Raw genomic sequence first — 17,576 nt, forward strand, 5'->3', positions numbered from 1 at the left:
AGATTTCTAGGCACTGATGTGCAAATAGTTGACCATTAATTTCTTCTGAGTTGCTTATTTCAATTCCCAGGCTAATCTAAAGCCGGGAGAGCTCTCCCCTCTTCAAATATTAAATACTAGGTCTGACTTTAATTTTTCTTGAGCTATGGTTGGATAGATGCTGCCATCTGCTGTTCCAGATATGAGATAAATTTCAACTGTTGTTAGCAAGAAAATCCACAAGATGTCCTATGTGCTTCACAAGAATGCAATCTCGGAGCCACCTTGTTCTTTTGAGTTTTTCCTATTTTTTAGCTACCAATATGAATATCTACGACTATATGCATTTATTATACATTATTCAATGCCTGTTTATACAACAAAGTTATAATAGAGTTAAGGCACTACAACAGAATGGAAAACTTCCATAAATTGAATTACAGCCCAACATCCTGACCATTTGCCATGCTGGCTGGCATTGCTGAAATTTTAATTCCGCAAAATCCCACCACTATATTAAAATAACAGATTGGCCAAAGTGCCATTAGTATCCTATGATCTGCCAGGATTTTTTATATCATCCAGGTAATACTAGTTATTATTCTATTATTCTTCATGGCAAGACCAAACCAACTAATTCCAATGTCTAATATTTATGTTACTAGCAGAAAACTCCTTTAATAAGCTTCTTAGCTCTAATTTACCTTGAGGAAAGAAGATGTGGCAGTCAATGTGCCGACAGCTCTTATGTGCCTTAATTTGAAATTAATCTGTGTGGCCAAACTCAGCTGATTATACACAATTTGACTAATATATAGTTCATTATTTTAATCAATAATTTCTTCCCTTATTGTAATGACAAAATATATCTGAATTCTTCTAAAAATGTGTATCTTTAGCACATTAGAAAGAGATGTTTCAGTCTGACCTAATTAGAAAACATAGCTAATACTCTGTTCTCCTCCTATTTTCCCCAAAACAACAAACCCATGACATCGGCTGGAGTGAGAGAAAGTGATTGGCCCAAAGTCACCCAGCTGGCTTTCATGCCTAAAATGGGCTTAGAAGTTACACCTCCCATTTCTAGCCTTTATAGTAGAGTTGTATTTAATACATAACATTGGGGCAAAGCAGTTTTTGCTTGCCATGATAGGGATCTGTACAGTAAAGGATTGCATATAGAAATATTATACATTCTTTTGTTGCTTAATGTATAGTTACTTTTGCTTGAAATAGTGAAAGGTCTGCTTAGCAGGGCTTCAGTGCTATTTAGGATACTTGATAGTCATTGGGCTTTTGATTCACAATTCATCAAAATCTATATTGTTTCATCTTATTCTGAATTTCGTTGATGTTATTCACAACCGAGCCCTTTGTTTTCCAATTGTCTTTGCAACTCATGCTGTTGTCATCTAAGAATTCTTTCATTTATTATATCCTCCCTAAATCTGTGCTCACGGTTATCCACCTTGCAATTAGATCATTGGATATATCAATGTTGGACTATCAGAAGAAAACTTCAGAAAGAATGTTCATGCCAAAGCCTTTGATGTTTGAGAAAGGATTAGTGTGTGCTGTATTCTATGAAATTATATACATTTGATTAATATGACTTCAAACGTATTGTATGGACCTATATTCTAAAAATATGCATGTTAAGATAGGAAAATATGATTGGTCTTATAGAAGTCTTAAAAGAGATCAGATTCGGCCTTGTATTGAAGCATTCTAAAATCTTTCACATATATGAAAATAATTTTAAAAATTGTTGTTTTTCCTACTTTCCCCAGTTAAAATTTTGTTTTAATCTGTTGTTACCTAAATATGTGAAGATTTTTGTTTCATTTCTTCTTTATGGTCACTACACATTGGTTCAATTGGGCCTATAAGAAACATTTTCTGTTGATTCAGCTACATCTCATAAGAAAACATAAACTTATTGAGCCATTGAGAAGTTCCACCACTGAAAAACCATGGTAACTGGTAGATTTCCCAACATCTGTATGCTTGTCACAAGAAACATATAACATCTGCAATGCTTCTAGATAGTTTCTGGAATACAAGTACAAAGCACATTGCAAAATTATTCTGCCCTGGCCTGTCTAATGAATTTTTGTACAGGGAAAAAAGATGGACAACAGTTGGAAAATATGGGAATGCTATAAATGAAAATCACTGTCAATTAAAACTTGGGAAATGATTGCAGAGCAATCCCTAGCCTGGACATGTTGTCAGATGGATTTTGTCTGCTGATGTGTTTGTGTGCTAAGCAGCCTTAAATATTTTTTTAAGCTAAGGATATTCATCTTTTTAACTCCCTCGCTCTGATGTGTGGGTTGCAAAAGATTTGCAGCAGGAAAGGGGCTTTTCAGAGGCTTCCCTGCTAGTATTTGCGTCATCTGCTGATGCTGCCAGCTCTTTATGGGCAGAAGATTATCACAGATGGTTCCACCCACTTGCCAGAGGAAAGTCTGCCTTTGTGTACTGCATCCTGAGCTCTTGTTATAGCTCTTACCAGTTTGAAAGAAGAATAAAACCAACCACAGCAAGCAGTCAGTTTGCACTGTATTAAAGCTGCCATGCAATTTCTTGTGTCTTCTTTCATTCCCAATATGTTTTACTAAATCCAGGCTGAGATTGCAACTCTGTCAGGCCAAGAGGCTTCTAGACGTGCAATTGCAAAAGACCAACTACTATTGCATAAGAAAATTAGAAGAGGTATTCTGATAGCAGCATTACAATTAGAAGAAGTGGATTTTTAAAAAAACTTAGCTGTAAGTTGTGCTTACTCTTGTATAGCAGCACTTTGACAATTCTCTCTGGGCTTTGAATCTAGAACAGGATTAGGATAGGCAATCATCAAAGGCTTTCAAATTAAAGCAGTCTGAGAAGCTGAAAGAAGGCAGAAGAAGGTAGTGGCAATTCACTTCAATACAGTTGCAAAGTAAAACACACGGATATTTCCTTTAAATGAGCCTGATCTAAAGGGCACTCTTTTTCATGTTTGCTTCCAGTGCTTTGGATATTTCTGGTACCCTTTTTATACTCTGTCCACAAACCTGATAAAGTAAGCAAACCCCATTTATTCCAGTAGGAACAAATGTAACCTTATATTTAATTTTGCACATAAAATCAAGCCAGTGTTGCTGGAACAGAGTTGGACTGTGATGTGTTCTTTTAATCTAGTTTTGTTTCCTGTACACTCTGTCAAAGAACATCTTTGTAACACAGGGGGAAAAAGGACAAACTTCCAAATTTTTAAATAATTATGATGTGCTCTCATGTTTTTGCAAATTTTATGTGATATACATGGAAAGTATCTTAGGTCAGAAAGCTGCAGAGACTACTTATACTAGCCAGAGATAATTGAAGTCTCCTGGACGATGACATTATGCCACTGAATTGCTTTATATACAGTGCTGCTTTTTTAAGCCTCTCAAAGCAACTAGTTGATAATTGTCAGTGGTTAATTAAGTTACCTGATAGAAACAGTGGTTTCCAAGGTTTCTGCTTTGATTGTTACCATAACAGAAAGTGGGGCATACATTCAAAACAATAAATAAATCTTGAAAATCAAAAAAACTGGATGCTTACTTTTAACAACCTGCATTGCTTCAAACCCAAGTATTTGAAGGATTATATCATCCCAAGTGAGTCAGTCTGAGCACAAAGATAATCTCTTCCGAAAATCCCTAGTTTCTGGAAATGAGATAAATGGCAGGGAAACACTATGGGTTTTCAACTATTGTGTCCCTCAGTTGGAATGTTCTTCCAAGACAATTTCACCTGGCATCCCAATTTTTATGTTTTTGATGCCATTCAGAGATCTTTTATTTTTTCAGTATCTTACTCTGTTCACAAAGACTGATGTCATGCAAGAATTGTTCCTTGCAGTTTTCATTCCTGTGGGCTTTTTATTTTGTTGTCATCTGTTTTTACCGTCTGGCTGATTTAGTTACCTGATGGAAACTGGGCTTTCCAGAGGACCACTATGGCGAGAGCTGTGTTGATATGTAGAATTTTTAAAAATCCTATGAAATTTAAAAAGCAAAATAGTACTACCAAGCTACCTAATCATAATTAAAAAGCCAGTGTCACAAGGAGGTTAAAAAAAATCGTGGCTGAAAGATGCTGATATTTTTGTCTTTGTGTTTGCTTATCTGAGGATGGGACATCCTTCCAGGATAACATGCACATGCATTAAAACGATAAAATCTCTCATGCTAGTCCCGAGTGACTGTATCATCTCATCTAAAGCTTCCTTTAGGCCTTCACTGTGGGGGTAGCAATATGACTTCTTTACAGGTCACATGATGGGAGCAGTGACTGAGACTGGTTTACAGAGCAACACAGGTTTTCCCATCATGAATATAAGCCATTGGCTGTTTCTTCAGAGCAGGAATGCACAGTCTCGTTCTCAATACTTAAAAGTAGTGTTTTCTGACTTGTGTCATTTTGTTCAACTGCACCCTGGATTTCAATGTGCTTAAATTGCCCACTCCGCACAATTCCCATGCACCCTTCCTTTCAGTGTCTTCTGAGCTGCTCACCCTCCTGCCTCCTCCTACAAGGACCAGAATGGTGAACTACTGTTTCTTTTCTTACTTCATTTTTTTACTAGTTCACAGTCAGATTGGTGAAATGTGACTCCCCCCCCTTTTTTTTTTTTTTGTTTAACCAGGTGAACTTGATAAGAGTTCTGCCAGTTTTCCCTTGCAGCCAAGTGAAGCAGGAATGATAAAAATGTAATGTCTTCTTTTTAAGTGGTGGCTGTACCAGACAGGAAAGGGAAGGGGAGTCAATGAGGCTGGGGGGAGGCTCACACAAAACTACAGAATCTCAAATTCTGTTGCCCACAGTAAGGAAAGCAATTTGCAGTATATTCCTGGAATGGGAGGGGAGGGATAAAGAAAGTAGGAATCCACCAATCAGGGCCAGTGGTAACTACAACCCAAATAAGACACCTGGCCATCATTATAACCAAAGAGGATGAAAGGTTGAAATTTGAAAATGGATTTCTTAAGCCTGCTTCATTTCCAGATAGTATGTACAGAAGAGCTAAGCCGCTTAAGGCTGCAGTGCAGAAAAACCCTTAGTGTATGCGTATGATTGCTCTATAGTAGCTAAATCAACACTAGGAATAGTATTCTTATAAACGTTAGGCTCTGTGTTTTTTTCTGTATAAGAACAGAACACTAACTGCCCATAGGAATTATTCAAGTTACAATATGAACATAGATTTTAATTGTGTTGCTTGTTAATAACTAACCATAACTGATCAATAATCAAACTGACAATTTCACCCTACAGGTTAAGTAAAATAAACAATATATGAAACAGATTTTTTTAAAAAAAAAAAAAGACAGGCAAGACTGCACCCAAGTGTTACTGTTGCCATGGGACATGTGAAAGTGGCTATGAGCCAAGTCCATAACTTCCCTGCTACTCAGACATAAATTATATTAAACTCAACCACACCTTGTGTGCCTTAGATGGAACCAACAGTGGAGTTGAAGAATGTGTGAATGGTAGATAGATGCACACACAAAGAGGGGGGGAGGGAGGGAGGGAGGGAGGGAGGGAGGGAGGAAGGAAGGAAGGAAGGAAGGAAGGAAGGAAGGAAGGAAGGAAGGAAGGAAGGAAGGAAGGAAGGCTCATGGAAGGGAGAAATATTTTGGTTCCTGGGACAGAGGCATTCTTCTCCTGAAATTGATTCTTCACCTTTAACCTTTTGTTTTCAGATCCTTGGACAAAACAAACTGCTATTCTAATGACAGAATATACTGCTAATATGTTTGTTGCTCTCACACAAATTGAGGTGACTTCAATATCATAATCGGCATGATTGGAAGACATTCAAGCAAGATGTTTTGAATGCCTGTATGTCCAATACCACAGTAGGGAATTTTGAAGATTACAAACTCTTCAAGTTTTTTCCCCACAGAAAAACATTAAATTCATTACGATAATGGCAGTATTTAAGAGCTCAGGAACGCTGGGGCACACTGCACTCTAGCTCTGTGAGATTCCCTTCGTTGTTTCCATTGTTACTTTTCAAAAAGTATTTGGAAAAGCCCAGCACAGAATCTTAAGGATTTTGTTCAACAGCTGTTACTAGTACATGATATTTCAGAGGAAGGCAAAATCTTCTCACAGTCCTATGATATGCTTCCTCATCTTTGGATGAAACTTCTTGTTGCTATGAACCTTGACCGCTCCATTACAAAACTGGCCTGTTTTTCAGCCATTCAGAGTTGACAATGGAAGTGCCCTATAAACTCATGAGTCAGTGGTGCTCCATAATGCTTGCAGAAATGACATCATCCTAGGAAAGAGCTTCTGCCAGCTGACAGAACCACAAAGTTGTGCAGCTACATGGAGTGAGAATTTGTTGTCTCCAAAGGACATCATGAAGGAAATTAGAGGAAAGCAAGGCAGTGCAAGAGATGGTGAAGGAAAACTCTTCACATACTGAAGACACTGGCCCAGCTTTAAAGGCTGCAGAGCTATTTCTTGGTCTGTAGATCACTGTGAATGATGAGCATCCAATGACATACCAGCTAGGAATCAGAGACACATAATGCTTCTACTGCGTCGCTCAAACCCTGATTCACTCCACCTACTGCTAGAAGGCAGTTTTTTACCACGATGGTGGAGCAAGCACACCGTGGAGTAGGCATAGGTGGTAAACTTTCCCATTTATTCTTTCCAGGGTGAAAGGCCTCAGCAGATTCCAGAACAGTTGGCTGATTTCCTGGTTAGAGAAAAATATGATTTCAGACGGATTAAAAAAATGCACAGAATTCCAAAGTCATTCAATAAACATTCTACTGATCACTTATTTTAAAAAGGATATACATGTATATGTGTTAATGTGTTAATGTGTTTATGTGTTTATGTATGCATATTTGGGGAAAATATATTCTTTGGGATATATGCTTGGAAACTTTAAGATATGTGGATTTCAACTCCCAGAATTCTTCAGCCAGCCTGGTGTGAGCTGAAGTCCACACATCTTCAAGTTCCCAAACTTGAAAAAACTGCTATTGGAACTGTAATTTTTGGAAAAATTATTGCTGTTTCTTAACTAATTGATTTTAAGAAACCACAGAAAGCAAGTTAAATCAGCTGGATTTCTAATGCTGTTATTCTCCTAGACAGAAAACAGAATTAATTACATGCCATGTTCAAAGAGCAGTTTCAGAAAAAGGTGATTTTCTTCCTCTGCTTTGATATAAATACAGGCATACAAACCCACACTCCTCTTATCCCTGAATATAGATTTGGTTGTCTCTCTCACTTTACAGAAGAAATTAATTTGATTTGTCCTGTATCATATTCACAGCTGCACAAATAATTGTGAATTTAAACGTTTCTTCAGATAGTTTGGCTATCATAGCTGTCCACAGTATAAGCTTTTAAAGATTTGTGTGGATTTTTTTTCCCGCTTTAACTATTTCTAGTTTTTCTATTTTAAATCTTGTATATCTCTCTTCCCAGACCCAAACTTCACACAATTAAAACATACAATTTTCCAGTTCATTTTGTAATTAAGAATATTTTAGCTATAATTTTAGTTTAGCATTACTAAGTTTTATTCCTGATAATTATAGACGTAAAGATATGCTTGATGCCTAGACTTTTATAATAATACAAAGCTCTTCTAAGGAAATTCCATCCATCCATCTTTCTTTTTTTTTTTTCTATTTCCCTCAACCTTGCCTAGAATAATCATTTTTTTTCTAGACCATCGTCTGCTGCCTTGGACATATTTATCTGAAGTTTGTGACTTTCTACTCAGAAATCATCACTTGAGTTCTCTAACCTGCACTTTCTGGGTTTCATGCTTAGGAAGGAACTCATTTCAAGACTAACTGCTTCCCTATTGGCTCCATAGGCATGGAATGGGCAGGGTGTCACTAATAAGAGCAGGACTATTGGAGACGTTTTGAGGTAGACTCATGGACAGGCCTATTTCCTATTCACAATATAAAGAAAACTGGAAGTAACTGTTTCAGGAAAATATAGTTCAAACTGGAATTCACTTCAAAGGGATTGGGGAGGGGGTGGAAATCCTCACCTAGTCCTCCTGCAACAACAATTCTTCCTTTTAAATATCCAGAAACGAAATCTGCCCGTCGTTTCTTCAGAAAAAATGAGCGATCGATCTTCATCCAGCCCCCTGAAAATTAACCTGATTCAATATTAAATGATCTTGACTTTTTTCATAGCTAATAACATGTTAGATGTCTATAACTCAATATATTTTTTTCCACTGATACATTCTGTTATATCCTATTTCCCTCCCCCTTATACTTGTTTTACTGTTTGGTACAGACATGATTACCAAGTCTTTCAGTTGACTTCCCGCCCTTTGCCATTGTAACTTCTGCAGAGTGCAATGATGTGCAAAAATGGACATTGTTTTCTGGGGAAATTATTATGGTAATAATAGTTAGTGCAGCAATGTAGGGGCCCTGTTTAGTCAACCCCATTGAATATATACTATTATTGGAGAAATTCTGCTCCTTTGAGGCAGGCCTGAGGAAAGATACCAGTTTGCTGAGGAATGGGGAGAATCAACATACAATTTATCCTGGGTTTCTTTTTTTAATAATAATTTTAATAAACAGTTTAGAAATAACAATAAAACATAATGCAAACTAAAAAAAGAAATGAAAGAAAAAAGTGCAAGAAGGCAAAAAGGAAAAATTATTATTATTATTTATTTATTTTTATTATTAATCATATTTCTATGCCGCCCATTCTCCGAGGATTCTGGGTGGCTTACAACAATCGACAGTATACTAAATAGCATATTGCCTCCAACAATCTGGGTCTTCATTTTACCCACCTTGGAAGGATGGAAGGCTGAGTTAACCTTGAGCCGGTGAGATTTGATCTGCTGATCTGCTGAACTAGCAGTCAGCTGAAGTAGCTGCAGTACAGCACTCTAACCACTGTGCCACCTCAGCTCTTATAAGAGCCCCCCTTTAAAAAAGCAGCACCCTCATCACAACAAATATTTTAAAAATTCATAATCTCGTCTTCTCTCAATTAATAAATATAAAACTTCATCTCATAACCATCTCTTAGCAATTTAAAAAAAAGGTAAAGGAGTCACTGTGGGTTATACTCCACTAGTCGTTGCTGACTATGGGGGGCAGTACTCATCTCTGTTTCAAGGCCATTGAGCCAGCATTCTCCAAAGACATTTCTGCAGTCATGTGGCCAGCATGACATCATAGAGCGCTTTTACTTTCCCACAAAAATGGTACCTATTTATCTACTCGCATTTGCATGCTTTTGAACTGCTAGGCTGGCAGGAGCTGGGGCAAGGACAGGAGCTCACCCCATCATGTGCTGCTCAGGTCTCGAACCTGGTCTGCCGGCTTTAAAGCCAACAAGCCCAACTTCCTAACTTTTGAGCCACCACACTGCCCCTTTTTCTCAACAATAGGCAAATCAAATAAGTAACATCTCCTTATCCAATTACCAGTAAAATTCCACACAGAGCTCTAAAATATTAAGGTTCATTAACATATAAAAGTTAACATTCCACATCCACCTCTTCCTGGCTTTCAGCAAATTTGGAGCCCATGGCATTAGAAAAGCATGACAATCTGAAGTTCAAGAGAATCTCATAAAAGGCTGCTCCCCTCCATTAACTCAATAATATGTGGGGCCCTCTCTCTGGTGTGTAGTTACTGTTCACAGTAAGATGATAAATTGTTTCACTTCTACGCAGACTCATCTCCTCCATTAAGTTAAAACTGACTTCTGGACTTGTGAATTTCACATAAAGGTTTTACATCTGAACTTTAAAGCTTAATATAAATTTAGGAACAATTGGCAGTACAATTGGAACAATGAGTTTTCTGGCACCTGGAGAAACTATTTTTGCTATAAATAAGATTCTTGAAATACTTGAAGGGGCAGTCAGCAAGCTGAATACAAATGTTTGCTACTTAAACTATTACATTTGTTATCACATTAACTAATGAAGGCCTTGCTATGCAAACACTTGGTTTGAAAAGATAATTTAGATGGCGGGCTTCTCAAATATTTTGGGATCAGTATACAACAGGATTCAACTTGGGTTGTGAAATCAAAAGCTGCAATCCAGGGTTTTTACTATTATATTACATACCTTAATTCCCTTATTACATCAGAGATGCATAACATTTTGGGACGTGGGCTGCTTTTTACTTTTGTGTGTTTTGCTAGAGACAAGTAGGTAGAATAAGAATGGAAGTACATTTTATTTTAATTGAAATTAATATTAATGATAAATACATTTCATATATTTATTCTTCATGCGTTTAGCAATTTTCTTTTCTGCCCAGTTCAAAGTAACAATTTAATAATGGCAATTTGGCAGTAATTTCTTTAGGAACAATAGGACAGATCCCAAACTTTGTAGAGGTTAAATGCAAACCAGGGAACACAGATTGTACACCCCATTATAAGGCTTGGGTAAGCAACCTTCAGTTGATTAGGTACATACCAGTGGTGAGTTTCAAAATTTTTTACTAACGGTTCTATGGGTGTGGCTTGGTGGGAGTGGCATGCTTGGTGGGCATGGCAGGGGAAGGATACTGTAAAATCTCCATTCCCACCCCACTCCAAGGGAAGGTTACTGCAAAAGCCCCTTTTCCTCCCAATCAGCTGGGACTCAGGAGGCAGAGAATAGATGGGGGTGGGGCCAGTCAGAGATGGTATTTACTGGTTCTCCAAACTACTCAAAATTTCCACTACCGGTTCTCCAGAACTGGTCAGAACCTGCTGAAACCCACCTCTGGTATATACAGCCGCTTTTTATGCTTTCAGAATCTTCCCAAACTGTATTGCTGAATATCCCTAGTAAACCACAGAGAAAAAGAGGAATCATTTTACTAGTTATAAAAAAGCTTGTTCTCCCCCATCTTAATGCCTAGCCACATTGGAATTTGGAGGGCAATTGCAGAAGAACTCACCTTGCTCGATGTCAAAAACATCCACATTTTTCATGAACTTGGGCTGACGGTACAATCTGCCCTGCCGCAACCCCCCAAGGCTAAAGATGTTGTTCTCTGTGCAAACGAAGGTGGAGAAAGCCCTTTTGCTGGGAATGTTGGGGAATTTGGTCCAAGATCTGGTCTCAATATCAAAGACTTCAAAGGCATTCACAGCATACTTGGACTGCCTTCCACCTTCAGTAAAGAAAAGCAGATACTGTAGTGAAAGATCAGCTTGGCTTCATCCCAAGATTATTTCTTCATCATTTTGAAAGCAGCAGGGAATGGGAACCGAGGAAAATCAGGTAAAGAGATGCTATCAGAAGTGAGGGGAAAGGGATTCTCTGGGCTACTGAAAAACCAACTCAGTTTTATGTCCTTTTATTCCTCATCAGTGGTGGGTTCCCCCGGTTCGGATCGGTTCACAAGAACTGGTAGTAAAACCGGTGGGAGGCTCTGCCCACCACCTCAGATGTCATCATAGGCGATCTGCGCATGCTCAGAAGCGATCCCGTTGTGAACCGGTAGTAAAAGTAAGTAGAACCCACCCCTGTTCCTCATCCTACCAGTATTAGGAAATAACAAGACCCAACTACCTATGAAATATTTGGAAAAAAATTTATAAATATTGATGTATAGAAAGAGCAGACCGCTGTGTATAGCTGAAAGAAAAGTGATATTTTTCTTTTTTGTGTTACTTTTTGTTGTATGTATATGTTTGATTTTTAATGTGTTTTTAATGTGTTTAAAATAAAAAACTTTTTAAAAATAAAAAAAAGAAATATTTGGAAAAAGAATTACTCCTCATTAAGCAATTTTCTCTGGATAGTCACTCAGCTGAACAGATTTTTCTGCTACTCTTCAACATTTCCGTTATAAAGCTAACGTATTACATGGCACAACTGATCATTATGATTACTCTTAGAACTGTTAGTCTTTAAATTCATAAATCAGACAAACCACTATCTGTATATTTGGCATAAAGTATGTGATGTTGCAGGATAATAAATTTATTCCATAGAAGTCCTATCAATTATGCTTCAAAAGGATTGCATATTTTCTTCAAGGTTACAGTTATGATCATTAAGCATGTCATAGTAGCTTCCACCAATATACAATATTACATTTTGATTAGCAACATTTTAATCTTTGATAATAGATTTTATTTTCTGATCTGTTGGGGGGGGTGCCAGTGGTGATGTTATTCTTTTATATTTACAGTTGGCCTTAACTAAAATGATTATCAAGACATGGTGGGTAATCACTCCCTCAACACAGAACTGGAGCCAAAAGGGAGCAATAAAAAAGTAAGAAATGAGAGGGAGCTGTCAGCACATCTGGGAGATCTTGAGATTTGTAGAAATATATCTGCTTTAAAATCATCCAAGAAGGATTAAGCATGCTTACCAGCTGCAGGAAGAATGAACAAACGAAAGCCAGAAGAGCCTTTTACTGCAAGTTCTGTTTATGTAACTACTTTAGTAATTTTTTTTAAACTCACTTCCTCTCCTATTGCTCTTGCTCTCCCCTTGCAGGAAGCTTGATAACTATTGTCTGCTCATTTTCAAACTGGACAAGTTTAAGAGGTGTGGACCAAGTCCCAGATTTCCCCAGCCAGCACTTATCTACTCATGCTTAGTACCAGTGATGGGTTGCCCCCGGTTCAGACCGGGTCTGGTAGTAAAACCAGTGGGAGGCCCTGCCCATTGACCCGGACCTCATAATAGGTGATCTGTGCATATGCAGAAGCGGGCGCGATGCAAACCGGTAGTAAAGGTAAGTAAAACCCAGCCCTGCTTGGTACTCAGAACAGTGTGTTAGCTCTGGTGTAGATGGGAACAGAATTTACTCTCATTCTAAGACCATACTGAAGTGTATAAGAAGTTGACAAAATTTGCTTCTATTAATCAAGAAGACAACTTACTTACTCATCAAAACCCACGAGACAGAGATTGCAGATAGATGGCATCCTGTTTCAGTGATGAAATTCATTTTTTTTTACTACCGATTCTGTGGGCATGGCTTGGTGGGCATGGTGCGGCTTTGTGGGCGTGGCTTTGTGGGCATGGCAGGGGAAGGATATTGAAAAATTTCCATTCCCACCCCACTCTGGGGTCAGCCAGAGGTGGTATTTGCTGGTTCTCTGAACTACTCAAAATTTCCGCTACCGGTTCTCCAGAACCTGTCAGAACCTGCTGATTTCACCCCTGTCCTATTTAGAACTGCCAGGGGAAAATGTGGGATTTTCTGCCTCAGGGGCCCAAGAACTAACTTTGGGTATTATGTATCAGGACTTATGAAGAGGGTGATAGATTTCCTGTTCCATGCAGGTCATAGAAGATCATGGCCCAACTTTGGAAGTTTTAGAACATACTTTTTTTTTCTTGTCTTAGAATGAGAACAGTTAGATCAAAATAGAAATGCCTTTTATTATTTCACTCTGCTCAGATCTTATCACCCTTTGATTTAATCTTTGTAAAAAGCAGGTATTTTGGGTGTAGGGGAGATACTGCAGTCACTGAATGCTTTTTATTAGCTATATTATCAATGTTCAAATTCAATTTTGTGTGTACCAACCTTCTGTATTGATAACATGACTGACCTTTGAGGCAATAGATATAGTGAGAATGAAGGGGGACTCCCATTTCCTTGCCTAAAGTGCTTTGATATCTTCTTAACTGCTATTCTCAGGTTTCCATCACTTTCTTCTCTCTCAGTTTTGCCTTCTTTCTATACTGTCTCTGACCTGTATGGTTCATCTGATTTGCTATCACTCCATAATGGACAAGAGCATTCTACAGTATTTTAGCTGAAGACAGACTAAAGCAGGAGTCTGCAACCTTAAACACTCAAAAAGCCATTTGGACCCGTTTCCCACAGAAAAGAAAAGACCGGGAGCCACAAAACCCTTCCCGTGCCTGACTATTTCTTGAGCAGCCACAAAACTAGAATATGTAGTTGAATTAAATGATCTGTTTTCTTCTGAAACTTTTCTTTTCCTGGATTTATCCATGGTTGGCCTACCAGGGCTATTGAAAAGCTCAATAAATTGCGTGCTGGCAGGTGTCGCACATTGGTGGTTGTGACACATACTTTGAGTGACAGGGAGCCGCAGCAGAGGGGTGAAAGAGTCACATGCGGCTCCAGAGCTGCAGGTTGCTGACTCCTGGACTAAAGTAACTCAGAGTTTCCTATCACCATGTTATTTCCTAAATAAAGATTATATTTCAAGCACTAGACTCAGGAATTCTTTCTTGCAAAGGTTTTTCTCTTTATATATTCTTTCCACTCTATAATGCTAGCTGCTATCCAGCAAGCAAAATGCCTGCCCTTCAAGCAAGGGATTTCTTGATGGAAACAACAATCCTGAAATACCCTGCCACGAGAAAGTTGCTAATTGGTAATGAAGAGAGGAGAGGGACTTAGATAATGTGCAAGCTCTGACTTCCTGACTAATTTGTGAGCCCAGGGAGGTAGGGCAGAGGCAGCAAACTGACTTTAGCTAATGAATGAGGGGCACTTGTGATGGAATTAGCCGAAGGACCACTGTGGACCACAGTTGGTTTGAAGCATACAATCTGAACATGTGACAGCAAACCCTATATTAGCTGGACACCATGTGAAAAAAAAATGTTAAGTCTTTCCAGTTTCTCTTGAGGTTGGTAGAACTGAAGAACATAGTAATCTTGATCTTACATAAAGTGGTTTTTTAAAAAGAGCTAAAATTGTCTTATTTTTTGCAGAAACAAGACTAATAATTGGTTCTATTTTTTTTTTACCTTTCTGAGGACATAACAAATATTAGATTTTCTGCCACAGATGTCATCAACAATGACTGAAACCGATGGATACACTATTCACAAGAGTTTCTTATTTTATTTGTGACTGATGATTTTGAAATGTCACCTCAGTATTTTTTTCTGAGAGCCTATTTGTGGGTTCTTGCTCCTTAATCTCACAATATCGCACAGGGAAAGTGACATTCATGTAAAAGCTATTTCCCTCCACTATGAGGGAGAGATGCAGCCACGTACCCGTGGCTTCAGTAGAAAACCTGACAGTTACTGCTCAGACATTTTTACTCAAAAGACATTTCCAGCACTGTATATTTTAAGCAGATGTCAGAGGAAGAAGAAACAGGTTTTTGAACTATGTATGTGGAGACAAATTAAAGTAAGGGTTAGAGTTATCTGCAAAATGGGAAGATGCTTGAGGTGTAGTCTTACCCAGAACATAGATCTTGGTGCCCCGCAGAAAGGAGGTGGCAGCATACCTGGGTGTAGGCATGGTTGCCAAGGACACCCAAATATCTTTAAGCATATCATAATGTTGCATATAATTGTGAGGACGTAGATCTGCTCCCATTCCACCAGCTGCATAGATTCGGTAGTCTGGAACAGGAAGAGAAAAGGAAACAAAATATGAAATTGTTGTTAGAGTTTCAGCAGGCCAGGAAGAGTTTATCCCATTGTATATGTGGAGATGTAAGGACAAAGTTATTAGGTAGAAATATATCTGAGCTATAATCCATGCATTTTAAAGGTAAAATCTGAATAATCCCTGAATGGAAACACATCAGTGATGGTTGCTCCCGGTGCTGTCCGGTTCTTTAGAACCGGTAGTAAAAGCGGCGGGAGGCTCTGCCTACCCGCCCGGACATCATAATTGATGATCTGCGCATGCGCAGAAGCTTCTGTGCATGTGTAGAAGAGCGCATGCGTGAGCGAGCAAAGCAAGAGCGTGCACGCGCTTTTGTTGCGAACCGGTAGTAAAGGTAAGTAGAACCCACCCCTGAAACACATCCATTGTTATCATGTTCCACAGATCGAAGAGCCTGACTATTGCTTTAAGGGTAAAACTTCCACCAAGTTCTGCTATAAATTTATTTATGGCTTTAGTTGCATTTAATAAGAGTTGTTCACATGCAGAACAGCAATGATAAATGTGTGTTCATTGCACTTGGCTACATTTCAACAAATACTTCTTCTCTAAGCCATGTCTCTCCTGCAGTCAAGCTCCCATTTAAGCAGGTAAATGCTTGTTCGGGTAAAAGGAAGCTTCTGGCTTTCTATTTCATAACAGTAATTTGATACTTTTCATTGCAAATAGTCATCTAAAACGATTCAAGCATTCAAAAGCAGGTTGTAATGTGAGGGTAAAAATACTGAAGGGAAAAAAGAGTGACGCTCGACTGCACACATTCACCTTCCTATATAAATTCCTGCTGAATGATCTTGGCAATCCATGCTTTGCAAAAACCTTCAGCCTGTCACATGCCCTAGAAAGCACTGATTTATCTGTCCTTTGAGAGCTATAAAAACTTCACCAAAGCAAACAGAATAAACAACGACTTCCATATTTGGCAGGAATACAGAACGTGCCTGGCTGTGTGTGGGTTTAAAAAGAAAAAGAAGAAAAGGTCAGGCCATACTGCAATTACAAGACAGACTTCACAGCAAGTTCTAGGCCAGATGGTTGAAAACCACATAAACTCAACCAGAGCAATTCATTGATGGTTATTCCAACAATTCAGGTGAAAGGGTCAAAATGAGACAATAGTGGCTGTATAAAAGAAGTTGATAGCTTCTTGCTGACTAGACTAGGCCTCTGTATTTGAAAAAAGCATTCAACCCACCAATTACAAACAGAAATATATCCAAGGACGGGGTATTGCCTTCAAAGCTAAAGTTGTTTCTACTACACACTTTATTTTAGTTTTTTAAGTTTCTTGCCTTTTACTGACACAGAAATGCCCATCGAGGCTTCTCTCAAAGAGTTTCTTTTCTTCCACTTGCCCTCATCTATGTTGTACATCTCCACAATCTTCAAAGGCATCTGATGGGCTCCCACGCCTCCAATCACCATTATCCTCTTGCCCAGTGTAGCTACTGCCACCCCAGCCCTGGCTGTAGGCATTGGAGGCAGAGAATTCCATTGGTTTGCTTCTGGAGAATACACTTCAAAGCTGTCCATTGGCACACCATTGTCATCACAGCCCCCGATGGCAAACACCTGTCCACCAGCCTCTACCAGGGAAGAATAGACTCTTGGACTGGGCAAAGGTGCTAGGGTTTTCCACTGAAAGTCTTTGATGCTTGGCACTTCCATCTCAGGGACAGGGAAACATCTGCTTAGTAATCCATGTATACTGCAACAAAACATAAGAAAGTTTCAGCAAACAAGATGTTCAAACATAGGGATGCAGATTTCACAAGGCTTGAGAATTTCATGGGTGCATCTCTCTGTCCTACAGCTAACTTTTCTATGACTTTTCTACCATCTCTAGCCTTTCCCCCCCTCTCTATTCAATCATATCCAATTCTTGGAGACTGCCTAAAAAACTCTCGGCAGGTTTCTTGGCAAGTTGTTTTCAGAAGTGGTTTGCTATTGTCTCCTTCCTAGATCTGAGATAAGTGACTGATTCAAGGTCACGTCACTGGCTTTGGCAGAGCTAGAACTGCTGGTCTCCATATTTCTAGTCCAATGCTTTAACCACTACACTAAACAGGTTCTATAGCCTAGGGCCCATCAAATACTAATGTTAGACCACAGCTCCTATAACCTCTGGCTCTGGGTATTATGCTGATTGTGGGATCAATC

The 17,576-nt window shown here is 38.8% G+C and overlaps 1 protein-coding gene across 1 annotated transcript; it reads right to left on the minus strand.

Moving 5' to 3' along the window:
- Positions 1-6,539: 6,539 nt before the first annotated feature.
- KLHDC8A (kelch domain containing 8A) lies at positions 6,540-17,099 on the minus strand. Its single transcript, XM_070939782.1, has 5 exons — positions 16,709-17,099; positions 15,203-15,367; positions 10,956-11,171; positions 8,060-8,161; positions 6,540-6,733 (listed from the first exon to the last, which is right to left on the minus strand). The coding sequence occupies exons 1-5, from the start codon at positions 17,082-17,084 to the stop codon at positions 6,540-6,542; spliced, it is 1,053 nt and encodes a 350-aa protein (XP_070795883.1). The 5' UTR covers positions 17,085-17,099.
- Between the last annotated feature and the right edge of the window lie 477 nt (positions 17,100-17,576).

This window comes from Pituophis catenifer, unplaced genomic scaffold (assembly GCF_029215685.1).
Source record: "Pituophis catenifer annectens isolate HBS135680 unplaced genomic scaffold, rPitCat1.0.hap2 SCAF_3, whole genome shotgun sequence".
Lineage (NCBI taxonomy): Eukaryota > Metazoa > Chordata > Lepidosauria > Squamata > Colubridae > Pituophis > Pituophis catenifer.